General features: G+C 37.2%; 1 protein-coding gene across 4 annotated transcripts in view; it reads right to left on the bottom strand.

The window, feature by feature from the left end:
• The window catches only part of ABCD3 (ATP binding cassette subfamily D member 3), a 98,556-nt gene that overhangs the window by 5,651 nt on the left and 67,594 nt on the right, over positions 1 to 25,311 (bottom strand). For 2 of the 4 annotated variants that reach the window (XM_063624327.1, XM_063624329.1), the window contains exons 10-21: positions 23,301 to 23,370; positions 18,911 to 18,980; positions 18,731 to 18,828; positions 18,539 to 18,630; positions 16,717 to 16,808; positions 16,558 to 16,630; positions 15,282 to 15,345; positions 9,165 to 9,242; positions 8,994 to 9,059; positions 8,809 to 8,898; positions 8,227 to 8,346; positions 737 to 841 (exon numbers count right to left, since the gene is read on the bottom strand). In XM_063624327.1, the coding sequence (XP_063480397.1) occupies positions 737 to 841; positions 8,227 to 8,346; positions 8,809 to 8,898; positions 8,994 to 9,059; positions 9,165 to 9,242; positions 15,282 to 15,345; positions 16,558 to 16,630; positions 16,717 to 16,808; positions 18,539 to 18,630; positions 18,731 to 18,828; positions 18,911 to 18,980; positions 23,301 to 23,370 (1,018 nt within the window). The remainder of the gene's footprint in view (positions 1 to 736; positions 842 to 8,226; positions 8,347 to 8,808; positions 8,899 to 8,993; positions 9,060 to 9,164; positions 9,243 to 15,281; positions 15,346 to 16,557; positions 16,631 to 16,716; positions 16,809 to 18,538; positions 18,631 to 18,730; positions 18,829 to 18,910; positions 18,981 to 23,300; positions 23,371 to 25,311) is intronic. The other 2 variants (XM_063624328.1, XM_063624330.1) reach the window with 2 other exon arrangements.

The raw sequence follows: 25,311 nt of genomic DNA, 5'->3' as shown, positions 1-25,311 counted from the left end.
TGAAATTCTGCATTTCTAACAAACCCCTAGGTGACACTGCTGCTGCTGATCATGACCACACTTTGAATAGTAGGAATTCATACTATATATACTCAATATGACCTTTTTTATTTATTGAGAACTCCCAAAGAACACATGCAAAATGTTAAAAATCCTCATCTACCTCATTTACTTATATAGAAACTATATAACAGCTAGGATATACTACATTTGTTCCAAAATGTAACCACAGTATAGATGTTGGTAACAATTTCTCAAAGAAAGAAAACTGATACTATTGAATAATTACTTAAAGAATGGAACCAATAAAGATAGCCTCAGACTTAGCTACTAAAAGCAGCTTTGGTAAAATATTGCTCAGGCTAGAAAATAAAACGGATAAATTAAAAATTGCCAAATAATTATTGTTGAGTTTTGTTCATTAAAAAACTCTAATGTTTAGATAAAGTTAATGGAATAAATTAAGAAAAGGTCAGTTTATTAACTCTGAGTATAAGTAATGAGGTAAAGTGAAATAGATTTAATCTATTTCCCATATATAAAGAGAATTATATACAGAACTGTATTTATAATTCTTTTTCTTTTATTCATGTTTTATATCTTTATTAAAACAAGAAATCTTTTGGTAGAAATTTTGTTACTTAGTGACCTGGAATCTTCTCTTTGGACAGATTTGGACACAGTTTACACTAGGAAGGAGGCCGTGGCTCCTCAAACTGAGCAGCTGCACACTTACCTTTCGACAATGACTGTAAATGTAGCCTTCCACATCGACACTAACTGCACTTGTGCATTCATCCAAAATGGCAAACTGGGGTTTATGATAAAATAATCTTGCCATCTGAAGCATAAAAAAAACATTTTGTGTAAAACACAGGCAGACCTAAAATTAGTAAGCCGAAACAAACTTACGTTAAATATGCATTTGCAGTCTTGTAAATCAGAAGTATAAAAATTATTCTAATTCAAAAAATCTACTTCCCAGAAATAGAAACAACATAAAGATAACTGTTTTCACTGTCATCCTGAACAAAGAGAAAAATGTACTTCATGGGAAATATTAATTGCTCAGAGTAAAACACAAAGCTTAAGACTGATGAGAGAGGAAGTTTCAAACTAGTATTAAAGAAAGCTCACTAAACAAATAAGATTACAGAGTACATATTTTAACCAAATCTCAGAATTCAGACTAGATGACTCCGATGCAAAAAGGTCTCTATTTTAAATATTTTGTTGCTTAAGTAATGGTACCAATTAATATTCTCACCAATAATTTTTATTGTACTTGTTTTATATCCCCATTGTCAGTTCTGGTTGTGCTCATTTTTTTAAGCCTTTGCTAATTTTATAAACGAAAATTAACATCAAAATTAGAGCATACATTTCTTTGACTATCAGGAATGATGAACATTTTCCCACATTTATGTTCCCATGTATTTTCTGGGGATTGTTTATTCTGACCTTTTGTCTAACAGATATTCCAATTTTTGTCATCTGCCCCCTGACAAGATCTCCATGTTTAAGACCAATGGGGCATTCTTCTATCCTTAATTTATCTTCTCTGCAACATTCTCCTTAGAAGACCACTCCATCCTTCTTGAGAAAGTGATAGGGAAACCATGCACCTAAGTTTCCTCCTACTTCTGAGGATTCTTTCTCAGTTTCTTTTCTAGCACTTTCTCCTTCACTCGACCATTAAATACAGGAGCTCCTTAGGGCTAATTTCTAGGTCTCCTCCTCTTTTTCCTGTATTCTCCCAGTGATCTCATCCAATCTTCTGATTTAAAATACTATTTACATTTTATAAACTTGCAATATGCATCTCTCACTCATACTTCTCAAATTTCCAGATATATAAAAATTTCGGCCAGGCACAGTGGCTCACGCCTATAATCCCAGCACTTTGTGAGGCTGTCGCAGGAGCCATTGCTAGAGATCAGGAGTTTGAAACCAGCCCAGGCAACACAGGGAAACCACATCTCTACTTAAAAAAAAAAAAAAAAAAAAAATTAGCCAAGCATGGTCGTGTTCACCTGTGGTTCCAACTACTCAGGAGGCTAAGACATGAGGACTTGAGCCCAGTAGGTCAAGGCTGTAGTGAGCTATGATCAGGCCACTGCACTCCAGCCTGGCTGAAACAGCAAGACGCTATCTCAAAAAACAAACATTTTAAATTTAAAACATTTAAAAAATTAAAAATAAAAATTCCTCTTTGAGTTTCTACTTGGGTATCTCACAGGACTCTCAAACGTTAAAAGTCTAAAACTCAAATGTAATTTCTAGATTTTCCCTCTAAAATCCATTCCCTTCCCTAATCTTGAATACTTCAGCAAATGAAACTATCAAACAGTTGTTCCAGCTAGAAAGCCAGGAGTCCTCCCTGGTCTGGTCCTTCCCTTTTCCTCTTCCCTTTCACTCTCCCACAGCTATTTTTAAAATGAACTAAAAAGTCCATTCAAGTAAGAAATGTGAAGTTTCAAGTTCACTCACTTTTCCTCATCTCCACAAACATGCCCTCAGCCCAGAGCACACCCATCTCCTGTCTGGATAGACTACAAGTAGCCTCCTACCATTTCTGCTGCTCCTCTCTAGTCCACTCTCCATGTAACCAGGGAACATCTTTCACACACGTCAATCAGGGAACTTCACTCTCTGGCTTAAAACCCTTCAACAACTTCCCATTTCACTTAAAATTCAAACTCCTTACCATGGTCTACAAGACCCGCACAATCTTATTTCTACTCACGCTCTAACCTCAACATTCTAGCCAACAACACCTCCTCTCAACTGCTAGGAACAAGATGCCTTACGCCTTAGAGGCTTAAACACATGTCATTCTTTTATGTCTCAAATGCCTTATTCTGTTCCTTAGAGCTTTCAAATTTCTGCTTATAATGTCATCTTCTCAGGCAAACCTACCCTCATCCCTAGCCACAATCCAAGTGGGTCCTTTCTGTAACACCTCTGAAGCACTTCATATATAATCCCAGCACTTTGTGGGGCTGAGGAGGGCAGATCACTTGAGGCTAGGAGTTCGAGACTAGCCTGGCCAACATGGTGAAACCTCGTATCTACTAAAAATACAAAAATTAGCCAGTCATGGTGGCGCACACCTGTAGTCCCAGCTACCTGGGAGGCTGAGGAACAAGAATCTCTTGTACCTGGCCAGGCACGGCGGCTCATGCCTGTAATCCTAGCACTTTGGGAGGCCGAGGCGGGTGGATCACAAGGTTAGGAGTTCAAGACAAGCCTGCCCAACATAGTGAAACCCTGTCTCTACTAAAAATACAAAAATTAGCTGGGCATGGTGGTGCGTGCCTGTAGTCCCAGCTACTCGGGAGGCTAAGGCAGGAAAATCACTTGAACCCAGGAGGTGGAGGTTATAGTAAGCCGAGATCGTGCCACTGCGCTCCAGCTTGGGCAACAGAGTGAGACTTCATCTCAAAAAAAAAAAAAAAAAAAAGAATCCCTTGTACCTGAGAGGTGAAGGTTGCAGTGAGCCAAGATTGCACCACTGCACTCCAGCCTAGGTGAAACAGTGAGACTCTGTCTCCAAAGAACAAACAAAAAAAATTTCAGAAAAGCAGAGACTGTTTTAATCACTACCATGTACTTGACACTTATATATGGGTAGCATTCAACTATCTAATAAATGAATGACTAAAACAGCTTTCCACCTGTTTGCATGAGGTGAGGAAGGGGAGGCAGCAAGTATAGACTATGAAGAAGTTCAATTGTGCAGAAAATGAAAGGTACAGATCACAGAGAAGCTTTGGCTAAGGCAGAGTTTGCTTTTTAGATCAAAGAGACCTGAAAAATGTCTTTCCACAAGAGAAGGACTAGAAGAGGTTAAATGTAGGTGGGGGCTGTGGGAGGGGACATAACTGAAGGAAAACGATGTGATAAAGTCAGAAGACAGAGGCTCCATAAACATAGATGGAGGTATGTGCCTTTCTCAAGAAGGATGACATATCCTCCACAGACAGTGGAAGTAGGGAGGTCAGGACAGAGCAGCACACAGTTAATTCAGAGGAATGGTTATCTGAGGGCATTCCACCAATGCCTCTCCTCTCTGCTCCCAAACGACTCTCTGCATACCTTCATCACCACACTTACTACATGACATGGACATTTTCTCATCATGTGTCTCTCTCTCTCCCACTATGCAGTCAGCTACTTAATGCCACAATACAAGAAAGTTGTAAAGCAGGAGTGTCCAATTTTTTGGTTTCCCTGGGCCACACTGGAGGAAGAAGAATTGTCTTGGGCCACACATAAAATACACTAACACTAACGATATCTGATGAGCTTAAAAAAAAATCACACACAGAAAAAATTTCGTAAGATTTTAAAAGAGTTTATGAATTTGTGTTAGGTTGCATTCAAAGCTGTCCTGGGCTGCATGTGCCCGTGAGCCGCAGGTTGGACAAGCTTGTTGTAAAGTGAATAAGCATATGCACACTGCAGCCATACTGCTTGCCTAAGCTTGACAAAACCCCCACCACCAGCTTTAACATTTACTAGCTGTCTTTGCTTGGCCAGATACTGAACTGCACGGAAGTTCAATTTCCTCTGTAAAATGGGGCATTCCGGCCAGGCGCGTTGGCTCACACATGAAATCTCAGCACATTGGGAGGTCGAGGCAGGTGGATCCGCTGAGGTCAGGAGCTCGAGACCAGCCTGGCCAACGTGGTGAAACCCTATCTCTACTAAAAAAAATACAAAAATTAGCCAGGCGTGGTGGTGCATGCCTGTAATCCCAACTACTTGGGAGGCTGAGGCAAGAGAATCTCTTGAACCTAGGAGGCAGAGAAAAAACACAAAAATTAGCCACGCGTGGTGGTGCATGCCTGTAATCCCAGCTACTTGGCAGGCTGAGGCAGGAAAATCTCTTGAACCTGAGAGGCAGAGATTACGGTGAGCTGAGATTGTGCCACTGCACTCCGGCCTGGGCGACAGAATGAGACTCTGTCTCAAAAAAACAAAAAGGCAGGGGGGCATTCCCAGTTCTTACCTCACAGGACTGTTGTGAGCATGAAATGAGATCACCTGTGTAAGGTGCCTGACATACTGTCTGTCATCTATTCAGCACTCAATAAAAATTAGCTGTCATTTAACTGAAATAATAGCCTATCTTTCTTTGAGAAGTAGAAGGCGAGTTATTCTGTCAAGTGCGGTGGGTTAAGTAATGGGGTAGAAAACCCAAAATTGGTAGTTTTAAAATGATTGTCATGAAAAATGAGAGAAGGATAAAAATAAGTAAAATGATTGCTAAGCCATGCTGTGAGCCCATCTGATGTTTTTTAGCTGTGCTCAGAAGAGTGGTTAGAGAAGTGCCAAGGCAAATAACTGCCAAGACAAATAATTGGGTTGGGATTTAGGTAATAGGATGACACAAAAAGTGGGAAAGGAAGTTAAGGGGAAGGGATGAACTGTTCATTCCTTAAGAAATATATCTTATCTCCTATGGGCCACACCCTGGATTATGAAGTCTGTACTGGACAGGAAAGGAGGCAGAGACAGAAAAGGACTGATCAGTTGTAAGAAAACGGAAAGAATAATATTCTAGAGGTCTCAGGGAATTTGAGAAAGGGGCATAGTTGCTAATTTAAGGTAAAAAAAAAAAAAAGATTTACAAAAATGGATTAAAAAACACTAAAAATTTTATAACAGTGATATCTCTGGTAAAGGGGTTTGGCCCAATTTATACTTAAATAAATATTCCACTTTTCCATCATATATAGTTTTTCATAACTCAAAATAAGAAAAGTTATTACTAAATAGGAAGAGCAAGAAAAATGGAGTGGAAAAGATAACTTTTGGTCAGAAACACAAGATATCCCAAATTGTGACATTAGCTGGAGCAACCCTGGCTGACTCACTGTTCTAAGTGGCTAGGCCTTTTAGGTCTGTTCTTCCTAAAAATTATAATACCTACTTTCCCCCCAACTTTCTACTTTGGTAATTTTCAATCCTACCAAAAAACTGAAAGGACAGTAAAATGAATACACATATACAATCTTTACCTAACTTCATCAATGTTAGTATTTGTAGCGTTAGCCTTCTCCTTTCCGCCCTCTGAAACAAAACAACAGGCTCTCTTTTACACATCACATTCAATTCTCTAGACAATGGCTTACACAGAACACACCCTGCCAATGGCTTGGCCATGCTCCAATTATATATGCAGTGGTGTCACAGGTGAGCTTTCCCCATTTCCCAGATGCCTCTATTATGGATCATGTTTTTTGTTTTTTTTTTTTCCTTTTGAGACAGAGTCTTGCTCTGTTGCCCTGGCTAGAGTGCAGTGGCATGATCTTGGCTCACTGCAACCTATGCCTGCCGGGTTGAAGTGATTCTCCTGCCTCAGCCCCCCACTGCTCTGGGAACGCCTTTGAATTCCTAATCTTCAAATAAAAATTATCCCCTCTATATTTTTATACCACACACACACTGTTCCTTCATTTAGGTACATTCACTATTCATTCTCTGAGTTTCCATCGTGTCCATTTCTGAACCATATCCTTCCATTTTCTCTGAAGACACAGTACAGAAATTTAAAGTTATTTTGCAGCTCTTTATTTGCAGTTATTTCTATAGTCATCTTCTAAATTGACTCTAGAAATGCCTGATCATTTCAGATTTTCACTCCTTCAGCCTAATTCCCATTTTGAATATAGCTATTATCTCTCTCACTTATGATTTACTCTTCACATTAGATTGATCTCACGTTATAGCACTAGCCAGGCAAGTCACACTATTAGGTTAATATTAACCTCATGTAGAGTGGGTATGATTTTGGGAAAAACAACCTGCACAATCAGGGACTTGGAGGTAACAAAAAGGTGGAATATAACCTGAATATAATGGGTCAGAAATTCTACCATAAGCCAATTTCTTTTGCTTTCTTTCCTTAGCTACAGTTTTCTCTAATCTCCATGAGGCTAAAACTCTGCAGGGGGAGAGGAGAATCTCTTGCTTGGATCTATTCAAACTATGAAATATATAGTTAAAAAATGACTCTTTATGAAGTTGCCCCTCTTGATAAGGTACCCAAACTACTGTTCTTTTTAAATTTTTATTGATTTATTTATTTTTAGTGAGACAATCTCCCTCTATCACCCAGCCTGGAGTGCCACGGTGTGTGATCACAGCCCACTGCAGCCTCAAACTCCTGGGCTCAAGCAATCTTTCCACCTCCCAGTAGCTAGGACTACAGGCGTGTACCACTACGCCCAGATAATTTTTCAATTTTTTTGTAGAGAAAGGGTCTTGCTATGTTGCCCAGGCTGGTCTCATTCTTACTATGTAGTGTTTAGTGCATATTTTTGGTTTGGGACAAGTTTAGTCATCATAACAATTAAAGTAGTTTCTTTCAAATGCTTGTTTATATTAGGAAAACTTAAAAATTCTAAGTAACTTTAAGTACTAGATACTGAACCTTGAAACAAAAACGTATATATAATAGTGGAGGAAAAGGGCAAGAAGAGAATAAAGATAAAATTTGAATGGATCGTTTCTAATGCCTTCAGCTATTTCAGAAAGAACAGCCTGAGTGATACAAAAGAGATGTCTGTAGGGAAGAGACATGAGAAGAAATTTCATAACCCAGCCAGGATTACCTTATATCCCAGGACTAATGTGCTACAGAGTTTCTCTGAACTTTTAGAAAAATGGATTATTGGTATATAGTTGGATCTGCAGCTTTTCCTTTCATAGGTACTGGCAGGGTATTTATGAATTTTTCAGAATTCCAAATTTACATGCAAGTTAAAGATTTTCAAGCACTTTTATGATAATTTAAACTAATCCGTACTGAAACAGCTGCTGAATAAAAAAATGTAAGATGAAACTTTGTGCCGGGCACGGTGGCTCACGCTTGTAATCCCAGCACTTTGGGAGGCCGAGGCAGGCAGATGACGAGGTCAGGAGATCGAGACCACGGTGAAACCCCGTCTCTACTAAAAAAATACAAAAAATTAGCCAGGTGTGGTAGCGGCCACCTGTAGTCCCAGCTACTCGGAGAGGCTGAGGCAAGAGAATGGTGTGAACCCGGGAGGCGGAGCTTGCAGTGAGCCAAGATCGTGCCACTGCACTCCAGCCTGAGCAACAGAGCGAGACTCCATCTCCAAAAAAAAAAAAAAAAAAAAAGAAACTTTGTGTCCTGATTAATCAAAATGCTGGAACCAGTTGCATTCTTGTGCAATTTCTTCACAGTATACTTACCGCCATCCTTTGCTTTTCTCCACCACTGAGTACATCCATCCAATCCTGAACACTGTCCCAGCCTCCTTCACGTTCAAGGATATGACCCAACTGGACATTGTCTAAGTATTCCTTCAGTATCTTTCAGCAAAATGATTAAAGATGAAATTAAACTTAATATAAGCCAACATTCTTAATCGTGGTTTATTTTTTAAACTGGAATCACTGTAATTTTATTGTCTGTACCACTTAAAAGATACATTTCAGAAAAGAATGTGGCACAAGGTAGCCCTGAACCTTTCAGCTCCTATCTACACTAAACTTGACAAAATATGTCTAGTAGCTTAAAGAGAATAACACTGTTGTACATAATAAAAGGATGATGGCAATGAGAGAACGAACAATAGTGTAAAGGTTAAGATTAAACTCTTTTTAAGCCAAGGGATTATCATCTTACCTCAGCTCAGAAAATCACAATTTATTGCTTTGGAAAGCTTTATAGCTTAAGATAAACTACCTGGCATTTAAAGTACTCAATTGATTAAAATAAACAATCTGAAATGGAGTATTTTCAGTGGATCTAGGATATAAACATTCCCTTACTAGGTCAGAAATTCCTTTCCTTTTCTGATCTTCTCGTCCATCTGGATATATCACTTGATCTCGAAGTGTTCCAAGGGTCATGTAAGGTCTCTGACAGTAGTATAGTAAAAGTCATTAGAAGCAACATGAAAAAATAAATAAACAAAAAGATCTTTAGATCAAAGATAACTCAAGCTAGGTCTTACCTGAGGAACATAAAATAATTTTCCTCTTTCGGGTTTAGTTAGACGTCCTCCAAAAAGAGGCCATAACTATTAAAAAGAGAGAGAAGGGAGAAGAACAATTGCAAAATTTACAAAGTGGTAGACAGTATGGCAAAATAAGACTGCAAAATGTTGAGGCCAACTTGTACTAACTTCGCCAAGAACACGGAAAAGTGAACTCTTTCCACAGCCATTTGGACCACAGATTAGAACATTAGCCCCAGATCGAACCTGAAAAAAAAAAAAATCAGTCTGTGAAGTAATTAAATCAAATTAACATATACTTAATCAACATTTCCTTAGACTCAAATATTAATAGCTCCTGGCTAATTATAAGCCTTCTATTTGTCTGCAAATGTAGCATTAGGTGGAGCAGTGAAGAGTTATTGTGAAGGGACCTTGTACTTTGTTTACTTCCAACATTTATCGTGACTTTTTTTTTCACTTAAAAAATTATTATTGCTGGGTACGGTGGCTCACACCTATAATCTCAGCATTTTGGGAGGCTAAGGCAGGAGGATCACTTGAAACTGGGAGTTTGAGACTAACCTGGGAAATAAAGCAAGACCCTCATCTCTACAAAAAATAAAAATAAAAAATTAGGCAGGTGTGATGGTGCACACCTGTAGTCCCAGCTACTCGGGAGGCTGAGGTAGGAGGATTGCTTGAGTCCAGCAAGGATGCAGTGAGCTATGATGTCACCTAGGCTGACAGAACAAGACCCCATCTGTATACATATATGTATAAATAAATAAATTTACTGACTGATATCATCAACTTAAGATAAAGAGAGCTAAAGTTTAAAAAACTGAGAATTCTTGAAAACAATAAATACGTGTGTATACACATTGCTTTTATTATTTAACAATATATCACAGATATTCTTCCAGGTCAGTATATTCAGATTCCCCCATTCCTTTCCTTTAATGCCTCAAGCATCTTCCATAGTATGGATATACTATAACTTATTTAAACACTCCCCTTTGGTTAAATATTTAGGTCATCTGCATTTTGTTTTGCTCCTCTAGATAATATTGCAATGAGTGTACAAGTCAGCAACTTATGCAATAGTAAGCAATGTTTCTGTAGATTCCATTCTTAGAATTTGTGTTTTATCAAAATATGTGTGCACTATAAATATACACAAGTGCCACTAAATTATTCTGCAACAATATAAAGATAAATGAGAAAATGTAAAGAGTGGTTAAGTTCTAGGCTTATGATCTTATAAGTATCTGATCAACTCTGTGAAGAATCAGAAAATCTTCGTTATAATTCTAGCTTACAACATTAAACACCAATGCAACACAATAGGAAAGAAAATACCAGAGAGATACGAGTTACCGTAGCTGGTAACCTGCCTTTAACAAATTTGTTAAGCTGGTGAGCCTTCTGTTCCTATTATTTAATTCAATGAATATTTATTGAATGCTCTCTGTCAGGTTCTGTTCTAGGCAAGTAGGCCACATTAATGAATTAAAGAGACAAAAAACAAAAAACCTCTATCTACCCTTACTGGTTTACATTCTAGTGGTAAGAGACATACAATAAAGAATATACATAACATATAAGTTAAATAGTATATTAGAAAATAAGTACTTTGGAGGAAAAAATAGATAAAGGGAACTTGGGAGCGGGTGAGGAAAGCTGCATTTTTAAGGTGGTCAGAGTAGACTTTATTGAATATGACAACTGAGTAAAACTTTAAAAGAAGGGGTGAATTAGGATTTAACTAAAAGACTGTTCTAGCCCCCACCTTTACCACCCATAAAAAGCTGTTACAGCCTGGCCAACATGGTAAAACCCTGTCTCTACTAAAAATACAAAAATTAGCTGGATGCAGTGGTGGGCACCTGTAATCCCAGCTACTCAGGAGGCTGAGGCATGAGAATTGCTTGAACCCAGGAGGCAGAGGTTGCAGTGAGCCAAGATCGCGCCACTGCACTCCAGCCTGGGCAACAGAGCAAGGCTCCGTCTCAAAAAAAAAAAAAAAAAAATTTGCTGGTACAAAGGCACTGAAGCAGGAATTTCAAAAAAACAAAAACAAAAACAGAAACAAGGCTGATTTTACTGAAGAATCAACAGGAAAGAAGAATAGTAGGAAATGAGATCAGAGAGGTATCAGGTAGGGGTAGGGTAGTGGCAGGCACTGAAAGAACTTTGGCTTTTACTGTGACAAAATGGAGAGCCATCAGCATTGTTCACAATAGCTAAAAGGTGGAAGCAAGGAAGTGACCCAAGAGGATGAATGGATAAACAAAATGTGACACACACACACACAATGAAATGGCATTCAACCTTTAAAATGAATGAAACTCTGACACATGCCACAATATAGATGAACCTTGAAAACATTATGCTAAATGAAATAAACCAGCCACAAAAGGACAAATGCTGTATGACTTCACTTATATGTGGTTCCTAGAGCAGTCAAATTTATAGAGACAGAAAGAATGAGAGGTTACCAGGGGTAAGGGAGAGGAAGGAAAGAGAGTTATTGTTTAATGAGTACAGAGGTTCTATTTGGGATGATGGAAAAGTTCTGGAAATGGATAGTGGTGGTGGCTGCATAACACTGTAAATGTACTTAATGCCACTAAATTATACACTTAGAAATGGTTAAAAAGCAAAATTTTATGTTTTTTTTACATTTTTAAAACTTCTTAAAAAAGAATGAAGCAGCCTAACACATAGTTGATCTAAAAGAAAATAACAATTTACACACATAATTGTTAAAGAGCTGTTCAAATGAATAAACTTTTTTTCTGATAATTAAATAATCATTTTGATAGACTTCTTTTTAAATAACACAATTTCCTTATCATATAAAATTGAATATACTGAATGTTCCTCATAAAGCAAGGTTATCATATAAAATATTCATACTCTACTGTAACAGCGATGCCCTCAGAAGGTCCTAAAGTTCAGTGAGCTGGTAATTAAATGGTTCCCTGCTACTACATTTTATTTGAGTAATGTTGGCCATATATAAATTCTCCCCTCCTAACTGCTCTTCATGGTTTACAATGGCATCAATATTCCTGCCTCCAATAATACCCTTCCACATTATTTGTTGCAATGTGCCAGGAAATCCCAAAAACAGATTTGTAATGATGTATATAAATAATAACCAGACTTACTGAAATCTTGAGTTATCCTTTTATGCTCTAAATCAAGCCTGGCTAACCTACTCAGCATTTCACTTTTCTTTACTCCATGGCATTTGGCGGTGTTGAACAAAACTTCCAATTATGACGTCAGCCATGATAAGCCAGTGATAATTTTTCTGTATTAAAAATTTATTAAGTACATATTTTTGTGGGGTTAAATTAAGACTAAAAGCCAAGAGTAACATTTACTGAAAATTAAGTTCTTAACAGCATTGTATTATTGGGGCTCTCAGAATGATTTACTGGATCAACCAATGCTTTGAACCACCATATTTTTACCAATAAAAATATACCCCCCAAATAACACTCCTTGATAAATCCTACTTTCTATAAATTTATCATAACAAATAAAAAATTCTACACATAAATTTAAGTAAAAGAAAAATTATATAAAAGTATGGTGTTTATGAAGATTGATTAGTTTCTTTAAACACTATAAGTATACCTTACTGAAAAGGTAAAAATCTTAATAAGTTACAAAGTACTTGTTTTTGGAGACAGGATCTCACTCTGTAGCCCAGACTGGAGTATAGTTGTGCGATCTCCACTCACTGCAACCTCTGCCTCACTGGCACAAGCGATCCTCCCACCTCAGCCGCCTGCGTAACCAGGACCAAAGGTGTGCACCACCACACCCAGCTAATTTTTTCGTATTTTTCATAGAGACGGGGTTTTGCCATGTTTCCCAGGCTGGCCTCAAACTCCTGAGCTCAAGCAATCCACCCACCTCGGACAAAGTACTATTTTAATCCCCACATGGTAACCTGCAAGCAGTTACCTCTTAGGATCTCTCCAGTCTACATACCTCCCACAACAATATCTAGACAGATAGATATGTCTGTACTGGGGAGTTTATAATGGAAAATGGTATAAAATCTCTTATTCCAAAGAAGTTTTTATTATTTGGTTACAAATGTAACCCAAAAGGCAAATGAATCATAAAGTAGGAAAGATTTATTTGAGGCGCCAAGTCTCAGTTTTATTATGCCTCTTTCCAAGAGAAATAAATCTTTATTTTCAAGTAAGCCAGATGAGTAGAAAATAATTAGAGGTTGCAAAGAACTGAAGAACATTTGCTGACTATAGAAAGGCTATGTTAAGAAAAACAATAAAAAGACATAATGAATATGAGAAACCCAAGTCTACTTTAGAATACTTTAAGACGGAAAGATATAAGAATTCATAACAGTGAACCAAAAAGAAGTCAGAGAAACAGTTCCCAGGGGAAGAGAAAACAAGAATCATAGGATAGACACCAGGAAGTAAGGAACATGGTTACGAAGTAAAACACTCCAACAAGTAAGGACATAAGTGGGGACTCAAGACCTTCCAAATGAAACCCAAAAAAGACAAAGAATTAAGGACATTTTTAAGACTACAAAAGTGAAATTACAGAAATGACAGAAGTCTATTCAATACAAACATAAGGGCTTTAAAAGAAAAGGCTTTGAACTAAAAAAGAAAGTGACAGCTTTAGTGTGGTAACATCAAGACAAAATATTATTATGGACCATAATCACGATCCATCTATTCCGAGTATCCCAACCCCCTTTCTCATTGTGCTTCACTCATGTGTGCCCCTATATTATTGGTATGTTTATTTCTGCATAAAGACAGAAGTGAGGGTAAGTAGGAGAACGGGCCAACAGGCATTCTTCAGCGAAGTCTCACGTTCTTTTTATCCTTGGACAGCGGCAATAAAGGGGCTACTGGAAGTCAAGCCTGGCTACCTACTTTGCCAAAGGAACATTCAAGTGACTGAAGTACCTGGAGCTATGTGAGAAAACACTTCTGTGATATGTGGAGCCAGTCAATATTTACCAACTACATTTACATTTTCTGTACTTCATCTTACATTTCCTGGCTTTGGAATAAATATGATAATGATAGAATACTCACTGCTGAATAAGTCCAAAGTACTTTGCATAACTAACAATTTTCATTTTTATAATTCATTGAGAAGAAAGTAGACATGTGCTTAATATAAATTACTAAGAGCAGAAAACTGAAGATTTACTTAAGACTGTAACAAATTAAAAACAAGTCCAATAATTATATTCTTTATTTTATAAACTATCAGACAATATTCCTTCAAAGAGAGCAGTAGGAAAAAAATCCCCACATCAAACACAAACTACAGATGGCCATGCACATAAGCATGTGGAGAGGAATTCTAGAGCTGTGTTGTCCAATACCATAGCCACTACTCACATGTGGCTATTTAATTTTAAATCATATTAATTAAATTAAATTTTAAATTCAGTTTTGCAGCTGTACTAGTCACATTTCACATGCTCAATATCTACACATGGTTATTTTACTGGACAGTGAAAGTACAGAGCATTTCCATCATTGCAGAAAGTTCTATGGGAAAGTGTTGTTCTAGAGAAATGGTGTCTAGAATGGGGAACATAGCCTATGTGATAGGAATTTGTTACTAATTATGAAGATTTCTGGATCTGAACCATTCATAAAGCCACGACATAGAGAAAACCTAAATAGTAACCCTTAAATCTGCGAGTCTTACAAATCATACAAAAACATTCATCTTTTGTCTTTTCTTTTTAATTTGGTCTGCCATATCCCATTTCATTAGCAGAGTATATTGAATCAACATCAGTATTCACTTGGCATGGGATTTTACGTGTTTTAGGTGAGTGTCTATTTGTAGCAATACTGTGCGGCTCTTCCCCTGCTTTCATTAGTAATAAAACAGTCTGTATTTTGTTTTTATAGGTACAAATCATCCTGTACAATCACAACAATACCAACCACACCATGAGTTTCTTTTTAATGTAAAGAGACTAAAATTATATTTGTGTGTTTAAATACTCATTTTACACTGGAGACTCCAATTTACTATATTTTCTATGGCTTTCTTGACATAAACTTCATTTGCAAAAAGTTTTTTGGTAGTAGTATTTGAAATTTTGAAGTCCTTTCAATTAAGAAAAATAGATTTCTAAGCGTTTCAAAGACTTACTTTTTAAAGCAATTCTGTGGATTCAGAGACTAAGTCGAGCCTTAATTTAAATATTCAGGTAATCTTTTTTCAGTTCACATTTTAAAGATGATTTTATATGATCATTTAAAAACTTACTTCAAAATTAAGGTCTCGGATCAAAACATCTCCATTTGGCGTTGCTAAAGGAACATGATCAAACCTATGGAGGAAATTTAAAAAAAGAGAATTACTTTAAAGTATATAAGGAACTAATACAACTCAATACCAAAAATACAAATAACCTGATTAAAAAATGGGCAAAGGGCTTAAAGACTTCTTAAAAGAAGAAATTCAGATGGCCAACAGGCATACGAAAAGGTGCTCAACATCTCTAGTCATCAGGAAAATGCAAATCAAAACCATAATGAGACGTCACCTCTCACCTGTTAGGATGACTATTATCAAAGAGACAAATGGTAAGTGTTGGCAAAGATGTGGAGAAAGGAAACCTTGTACATTGTTGGTGGGACTACAAATAGTACAGCCATTATGGAAAACAGTATGGATGTTCCTCAAAAAATTAAAATTAGGACTACCATATGATCTCGCAATCCCACTTCTGGGTACATTTCCAAAGGAAATAAAATCAGTATCTCAAAGAGAATCTTCCTCCCATGTTCACTCCAGCATTATTTACAATAGTCCATATATGGAAACTACCTAAATGTCCTTCAACTGATGAGAGGATAAAGAAAATATAGTGTGTACAGTGTGTATATATTCACACACACAGAAAATACACACAATAGAATATTACCCCACCTTTAAAAAAGAAGGAAACTGGGCCATTTTCAACATAGATGGATCTGGAGGACATTATGCTAAGCAAAATAAGCAAGACACAAAAAGAGAAACACTATAATGATCTTACTTGTATGTGGAATCTGAAGTAGTAGTCAAACTCATAGAAGTAGAGAGTAGGATGGTGGTTGCCAGGGGGTTAGGGAGAGGGGAAATGGGGGTAATATTGGTCAAATGGCACAACATTTCAGTGATGCCAGATGAATAAATCCTGTAGATCCACTGTACAGGGACAATAGTAGAAAATACTACATTGTACACCTGAAATTTGCTAAGACACATCTAAATTAAATTCTCACTAAACACACACAAAAATGGTAACTATGTAGAGGCGATACGTAAATTAATTAGCCAAAACATAATCATTTCACAACGTATACAGATATCAAAGCATCAAGTTGTATACTTTAAATATTAATATACACAATTTGTAGGTCAATGATACCTCTAAGCTGTTTTTTAAAAAAGCAGAAATAATTTTAAACACTAAGCAACTGTAAGCTGAAAAAGAAAGACTACTATGAAGTTTAACAAACATTTATGGTGCTAAAGAACCTTTTTCTGTACGTACTTTATAATGTTATCTGCAATAATGATTTCTCCAGCACCAGGTATCAAGGGAATGACTTGTACTCCTTCAATACCTTAAATGGAAAATAGGTATTAAAGCATCATATTAAATCAGCAAACACTTAAAATTGTGACCTTAAACTGTGACACTCATATTTACCCTTTTCCTGCTGTGAGACCATTGTGCGCTCATATTTGCCATGATTTAAATCCTTCAGTACTTGCATTAATTCTGTAATCCGAGCAGTAAAACTAAAATTTTAGAAAAGGAAACCATAATCAAAACTCCAGACTATTGTCACATCTTTTATTTTATACAAACTCAAGTTCCTAAAATTATAATTTAGTATAAATGAAGTAACCTAACAGTCTCATCAACATAAAGTATTGATGATAACATGTGTGCTTTATTATATTTCAGTAGAAGAGCAGGAATATAGGGATGAAGGAAGAGGTTTCCATAGGATCCCCAACTCAACAGATACTTCAATAATAGCCAAGTCAAGGCAGTTATTTGCTGAGAATTTTCAGGAGGTTTCTCCCGGATACTACAAAAGAACCACTACTAGTATATTCCTTAGACTCAGGAAGTATGGACTCTGATCTCTTGCTTAAGTGACCTATAAAGCCGTGTATAAAGCTGGTCTTTCTATCCAAGGAAGGCATTTATTAAATGTATGCCGAATGCATGCTGCCTTTCTGCAAACGGAAGAATCTGAAAGATTCCCTCTTTCTTACTCTGAAGAGGGGAAAGATGAAGAGTTCTTATTATTGGATACAAATCACTGTGGCAATAGAGAAAAATCAAAACTAACAACAAGAGGTTGGAGATAACAAAAATGACCACCATCGCCAAAGTATTCTCATCGAAGAAGAAAACAGGATTTTTCTCTGAATAAAAAGCAGAAACCTCCTAAAGTAAACTTTGGGAGGTGATGAATGTTTATGGTCTTGATGGTTTCACAGGTGTACAACTTATCCCCATATTTGTCAAATTGTAAACATTAAATATGAACAGTTTCTTATATGTCAATCATACCTCAACAAGGTGGAAAAAGAGAAAGAAAGGGGGGCAGGGAGAGGGAGGGAGGGAGTGAAAGAGAAAGACACACACACACCCACACAGAAAGAGAGAGAGAGAGAGAGAGAGAAAGAGAAAGGAAACATCCTAAAGGAACAGAAGCACCTTTACCATGAACTGTAAAGCCATAAGAAAACAAATAGGAAGAATGTTAGTATTCTCATGAAAGAGACTCTACTCATAGTAGTTAACAACTTCTATATTGCATGAAGACCATAACTGCCACAGGAGCTAAGAAGGAGGAAAAAGGGAAATATGAAGATGGATCACAGGCCTAGGAAAGATATTAAGTCATCAAACTTCTTCAGGTGACCTAAAATTTATGGTGTTTTTTACACCATACCATGCCCTTTATATTAGAGACTGAAATACTGAAATCTTAATATTTAATTTCATTCTATGGTCTAAAGATAATTTTACTACTAGATAATATGACTACATTCACAAGCACACCTACAGATACAAGTTAATGTCTCATTTTTTTTCCCATTGAAGTCAACTTCATTTCTATTCATCTGTTTTGCTAGGTTGCCGGTATCTAAGATCTAAGAAAAAAGGTATGGTAGAGGACAAGAAAATTTAAATGAGAAAATTATATTCATTAACTTAGTTTTCTGTGAATTAAGACTGCCATGATTCAACATTTCCCAAATTAGCAAATACCAGTGTCCACGGAGCAAACAACTTGACAGCCTCTAATCTACTGTAATGCGCAAACCAGTTGTCTTCAAGAAACATGAAAAGTTCACCATCAGAAAAATCTTCCTTAATTTTCTATCAAAACCACCTTCCTGGGGTAGGAAATGTTGTCCCCTTATCTTAACTTCAACTGATACAATCATTAAGGATAATATATTTTTAAAAATTATTTTCTGTAACTGCTCATTATTACTAATCTTACCCAGCCAATCTAGTCATTTCACGCCCAGCCAAAACTATTCGACCCAGAGCTTGAGACATTCGCAAAAGCATTCTTCCACTTTGGTAGTAATCCTTAAATAGAAATAAACATTAGTTTTTACTTATAGTTCTATGACTACAAATTTGGCTTTATTTTTACTGTTACATTTTCATTGTATTATCATCTGTTTACCTCTAGAAGTTCCGAATGTGTACTCTTGAGATGTCGAGTATGAGACAAATCTAAGAAAGGGCGACTGACAACTAGGTAACCAACCACAGTGGCAAGGTCTGAAACCAAACAGGTAAGATTTAAAACAATAACAGTATTTCACCTTTTCCACAAATTTCATCTCTTTCAAAATATACTTACATTTGGCAATAATGCTATCGATGAAGCCCATTGAAAACCGAAACAAAATGAAATTATGTAGGTGTTCCACCTGGCAGAAAACAAAAAAAACATCTTTTTCTATGTATAAAAAACTGAATCTACTATAAGGATAAAACAAACTGTATAGTTCATTTATTCAACAAATATTACTGAGTACCCATGATTTCTGTTTATATTGTACATCACACCACCGAGGACAATGCTCATCACAGAGCAGGTGCCAAACAAACACTTCATGAAACCATTTTTACGCAAACAGCATGGAAATTACATAAACAATTTTAACAACGCTGTTTCTCTTGCATGCAATAGCACAATGCTATTGTAGTCACCATGCTTTCGGATACATATATCCCAAAAGAGAACAACAACGAAAGCAAAAAGAACAGAGAGATTAACTAGTTTGAGTGAAACACTAGCTGTCCAGATTGGCACTCAATGCTTTGCTTTCAGTGGAAACACATGGTCTGTGCTTTATCTAAGAATTGTATTACACCCAATCTGAACTGAGTGCTAATGTAAATCAGTGCCACACAGCCTGTTTTAGCTTTAACATGAGCATGCATTGTCTTAAAACTACAAGTCTAAAACTGCTTTTTTATTCTGGAGTTGTAGCGTTCTCAAACTGTCCATCTACCAGATTCTTCAAGGTCCTGCATGATCTGGCACTGAGCTCTATTTTTAAGGTCATATGCTTCTACTTTGCTCCTCCTCACCAAGCTCCAGAAATAATGGTTTCTCAAACATGTACCTTCTTAAGGCTTTCCTCTTGCTCTTCTCACTGCCAGGAATACATTCTTTTAAGGTATTTATATTTTGTGACTCCTTCATTTTCATGTGGATTTCTGACAAAATGTCACCTCCTCAAGAAAGATCTTGGCCATTCCAGCTAAAGTAGCTGGGCAATAGCCCCCTTCATATCTATTCCTTTATCCTGCTTCATTTTTGGCCACCGAATTAATTACTACCTGAAATTATACAGAACATCTAGTTGTTTATTTATTGTCTCCTCCACTAAAATGTGGCTTCCTGAGTACAGGGTAGGTTGTTAACAACTTGGTATCTTCTGCAACTAGACAATGTCTGGAACATTTATTCAATGACTACCATGTGTCAGACACTGTGCTCAAGCTAGAGATACAACGAATAGAACAGAGAAGGTCCCTAAATTTATGGAGTTTACATTCTAATGAAAGAGGATAACTAGTAAACAAGATAATTAGAGACTGTAATACAGTCATCCCTCGGTATCCAAAGGGGATGGGATTGGCTCCAGGACCTTCCGGAAACCAAAATCCATGGATGCTCACGTCCCTGAAGAAAAATGGCATAGTATTTGCATATACCTGAGCACGACATCCCATACACTTTATTTACTTTTTGAGACAGAGTCTCACTCTGTCGCCAAGGCTGGAGTGCAGTGGTGCCATCTTGGCTCACGGCAACTTCTGCCTCCTGGGTTCAAGTGATTCCACTGCCTCAGCCTCCCGAGTAGCTGGGATTACAGGCGCCCGCCACGACACCCGGCTAATTTTTGTATTTTTAGTAGAGACGGGGTTTTGCCATGTTGGTCAGGCTGGTCTCGAACTCCTGACCTCAAGTGATCTGCCCGCCTCAGCCTCCCAGAGTGCTGAGATTACAGGGGTGAGCCACCGCGCCTGGCTCATCCCAAACACTTTAAGTCATCTCTAAATTACTTATAAAACTTAATACAATGTAAATAGCTATTATACTAATGTCTGTATTGTTCAGAGAATAATGACAAGAAAAAAATATCTGTATATAAGTACAGACACAATTTCTGTTTCTGAATATTTTCAATCTGTGTGTGGTTGAATCCATGGATTTGGAACCCACAGATGCAGAGGGTTGACTGCATATATAAACTCCATATATATATATATATATAAGTATATATATATATATACTTTTAAGGAAAGATGATGATTAAAACAGGAAGGAACTGTTGGAGGCCATTTCAAATAGGCTGATCAGAGAAGACAAAGCTTCAATAAGGTATTAACATTTGGGCTGAAAATCTAAAGGATGAGAATAAGCAAGCCATGTGGAGAGCAAGCTGGTGAACTGCAGGCCCCTGAAAAATTACCTTAAATGCATTCTACTAGTGAGCACTCTAAAAGTTCTGCCATGTTAAATACTGACGAGGCAAAAATCCAATTTCTGAAATAATTTAAAATGACAATTTCTTTAACCTCTTTAACTCATCTAAAATATACATTTAATTTCACAAACTTCAGACTTCCACTAAAATGTAAGCTCCTTAAAGGCAGATTTTATCCATCATGTCCACCACCATCATCCTTAGCACCTGGAGTGAGCACAGGCAACTAGATGGCATTCAATATCTTTTGAATAAATAATGGAATAAAAGTACTTGAATTCAAATTTTCCAAGTGGCAATTAAATAAAAACTGAAGTAAAGCTTTCACAAGAAACAATGCTTATATTCTTTAAAACAAAAAGCCAGTAAACTCTGACCCACAGTCCAAATCTAGCCTGCTACTTGTTTTTGTAAGTAAAGTTTTATTAGAACATAGCCACACCCACTCATTCATGTATTATATATAGCTACTTTTGAGTAGCAGAGCTGAATAGTTGCAAGACACTGTGTGGTATGAAAAGCCTAAAATATATATATACTATCTTGCCCTTTATGGAAAAAGTTTGCTGACTCCTGCGTTACATAATAATCTTTATTGTATTTTCATGAATGCTTCAGGAACAAATTCTTTCTGTGGGAATCACTAAATAAGGCTCCTAAGCAACCTCTGTAAAAATACACTTAACATTATTTTTTTTCTTTTTTTTGATTATACCTTAAGTTCTAGGGTACATGTGCACAACGTGCAGGTTTGTTACATATGTGTGCATGTGCCATGTTGGTGTGCTGCACCCAGTAACTCGTCATTTACATTAGGTATATCTCCTAATGCTATCCCTCCCCCCTACCTCCACCCCACAACAGGCCCCGGTGTGTGGTGTTCCCCTTCCTGTGTCCAGGTGTTCTCATTGTTCAATTCCCACCTATGAGTGAGAACATGCAGTGTTTGGTTTTCTGTCCTTGCGATAGTTTGCTCAGAATGATGGTTTCCAGCTTCATCCATGTCCCTACAAAGGACATGAACTCATCCTTTATACGGCTGCATAGTATTCCATGGTGTATATGTGCCACATTTTCTTAATCCAGCCTATCACTGATGGACATTTGGGTTGGTTCCAAGTCTTTGCTATTGTGAATAGTGCCGCAATAAACATACGTGTGCATGTGTCTTTATAGCAGCATGATTTATAATCCTTTGGGTATATGCCCAGTAATGGGATGGTTGGGTCAAATGGTATTTCTAGTTCTAGATCCCTGAGGAATCGCCACACTGTCTTCCACAATGGTTGAACTAGTTTACAGTCCCACCAACAGTGTAAAAGTGTTCCTATTTCTCCACATCCTCTCCAGCACGTTGTTTCCTGACTTTTTAATGATCGCCATTCTAACTGGTGTGAGATGGTATCTCACTGTGGTTTTGATTTGCATTTCTCTGATGGCCAGTGATGATGAGCATTTTTTCACGTGTCTGTTGGCATAAATGTCTTCTTTTGAGAAGTGTCTATTCATATACTTTGCTCACTTTTTGACGGGGTTGCTTGTTTTTTTCTTGTAAATGTGTTTAAGTTCTTTGTAGATGCTGGATATTAGCCCTTTGTCAGATGTGTAGATTGCAAAAATTTTCTCCCATTCTGTAGGTTGCCTGTTCACTCTGATGGTAGTTTCTTTCGCTGTGCAGAAGCTCTTTCATTTAATTAAATCCCATTTCTCAATTTTGGCTTTTGTTGCTGTTGCTTTCGGTGTTTTAGACATGAAGTCCTTGCCCATGCCTATGTCCTGAATGGTACTGCCTAGGTTTTCTTCTAGGGTTTTTATGGTTTTAGGTCTGATATTTAAGTCTTTAATCCATCTTGAATTAATTTTTGTATAAGGTGTACGGAAGGGATCCAGTTTCAGCTTTCTACATATGGCTAGCCAGTTTTCCCAGCACCATTTATTAAATAGGGAATCCTTTCCTCATTTCTTGTTTTTGTCAGGTTTGTCAAAGATCAGGTGGTACACTTAATATTATTTTAATAAATCTATGCGATTTTATAAATGGGCACTTGACTATATTGATATAGTTTTTAATCTCCTATTTTTTTATTAAAAATGGAGTATAAAATCCTTTACAGCTATTTTTCAAAATATCTTTAAGATATGTATACATACGTGTGTGTTTGTGTATGTGTGTCAGCCATAGGCAAAACAAACAAACAAACAAAAACCCTTTCCATAAACACATGAACTTCAAGTGTGTTATCTTACCAGTTTTCGGAAGACCGAGTGGACTGTCTGCTTTTCTCTTTTATTCCCATTGTAAAAGGCAATTTCTTCACTATTAAAGAAAATAATTTAGCAATTAATTTTAATGTTACCTATGCTTGAAAAATAATTGCAATACAGTATATGATGGCTGAATGTTTGTATTTAAATGGACATTTTGTGACTAAGCGCTTATCTGGTGCATCTCAAGCCACAGTCTATACTTCAGATTCTGCTCCTAGCTCAGCTGATTGGAGCACAGGAATACACCCCTGACTGAATCATATGCTGGACTGCAACCTATGGCATAGGTATCCTGGCTGCAAAAGATGTACTGTACTAATTCTCAGAAATTTGAAATTAGAGAAAGAAGTTGCTGTGATGTACAGAAAGGCAGGGCTGGGACCAACATTGCAGACTTCAAGTTAAAGTATAGGCCCAAGCAAGAAGGAGATGAAAAAGCAACAGCTAGAAAAAGATGGAAAGTGATGACTTGACATACATCCTTCTGAAGACAGAAAAGCAGGCTAAGTCCCGCCGGCTTCAAAGTGCCAGCTCCCAGGAGGAAACCCTGGAACCCCATCATATCCTCACAACAATTCCACATTTCCTGAGCAGACGTGCATGGGTCCACAAGGGCCACAGGGATCATGACTAGAAAAAAAAGGGTATTTTATAGATGAAGAAAAGTTCAGTGTAGTTAAGTAAATTTGTAAAGGTTGCAGAGCCAGCAGGTCAGGGAGCTGAAATCATAACTCCTATCTGACCCTAACATTTATAGTCTCTCTATTACACAGGAATGATGTAAGCTTTCCCAGCAAAGTACATCTTATGGCAGAGGAAAATATTTATAGAGAAGTCTAGAAGGCAAGGTTGAAATATTTCTTTAAAGTCTCTTTTTTCCCCTAAACAATTTATGTTTTATATTTCCATTTTGAAATGGACCTGCGTTTTTCATAAAAACAAGGTACCACCTACCTCAACCTCTTCAAGTAAAATTAACTTCCCATAAGATATGACATATTTGTCATGTGTTTCATGGTTTCCTTGACAAAATGACACAGAGCCTCAGAGTATAAGAAGCCTACAGTTCTATACCTCTAATTAGTTTTTTAAAAAACTTCCTTCTATCTCCTCTCCACACCTAAGCCTATGGAAGAAGATGAGGTGAAGATTCTCCTCCTGAACTGAGTCTTTTTAGCCTTAATGAAAAATCTGAAAGGATAAAACATCCTGGAATATTGATGGCTGCCCATCCAACATCTATTCTCTTCATTGTTCTTCTTCCTAAAATAATCCCAACTTTCGTAAAGTTATCTACTACTTTCCATGTACCCTAATGCTTTAGGAATGCCTCAACCCCATTTATAGGGTCCCAACTGGTCTAAGCCAATCACTTTGCTGTGATTGCTTTAGGCATGGTCAAGTAACAATTCCAGCCAATAAGATATGAGGCAAAGTCAGCCGTGGGACTCTTGGGAAAGGTTTCTTTGCTCTCATAAAGACACACCAGGCGAGATGGCCCCTTTTTGTTTCTGGAGCTTTCTGCAGGGGAGAGGAGCTTGTGAAATCTGTAACTGCTATCGCCATCTTGTGGCCACAAGAAGAATTAGCCTGAGGAATGCGGCAGCATACAAAGCAGGGCAGAGCCAAGAGAATACCAGAGAGCCAGAGCCCTGATAATGCCATACCTGGAACTGCCCTGTCTTAAGGGTTCTCATGTGAAGCAGTGAGTGTTCTTATTACCGGAGCCATAAGTCATGCTTTCTGTTTCTTTCACTAAAAGGCATCTTTCACTTACTTGGCAAATCACCTCTTAACTCTATTCCGCTGCCTCCTTAGAGCAAAAAACCCTATTTAAAACTTGTACTATTTTATCAATCCAAGGAAATAAAGGAAGAGGGAACTGTCATTAGTAAATGCCTGTAGAGTAGAATATTAAATACATATTAGAACCCTCAAAATGACTTAACATTGACAGATCAATATATGAGAACATTTATTGAGCACTTGC

Source organism: Symphalangus syndactylus, chromosome 12 (assembly GCF_028878055.3).
Source record: "Symphalangus syndactylus isolate Jambi chromosome 12, NHGRI_mSymSyn1-v2.1_pri, whole genome shotgun sequence".
NCBI lineage: Eukaryota > Metazoa > Chordata > Mammalia > Primates > Hylobatidae > Symphalangus > Symphalangus syndactylus.
Note: the sequence above shows the minus strand (reverse complement) of the source record. Positions and strands in the feature narration are given on the sequence as shown.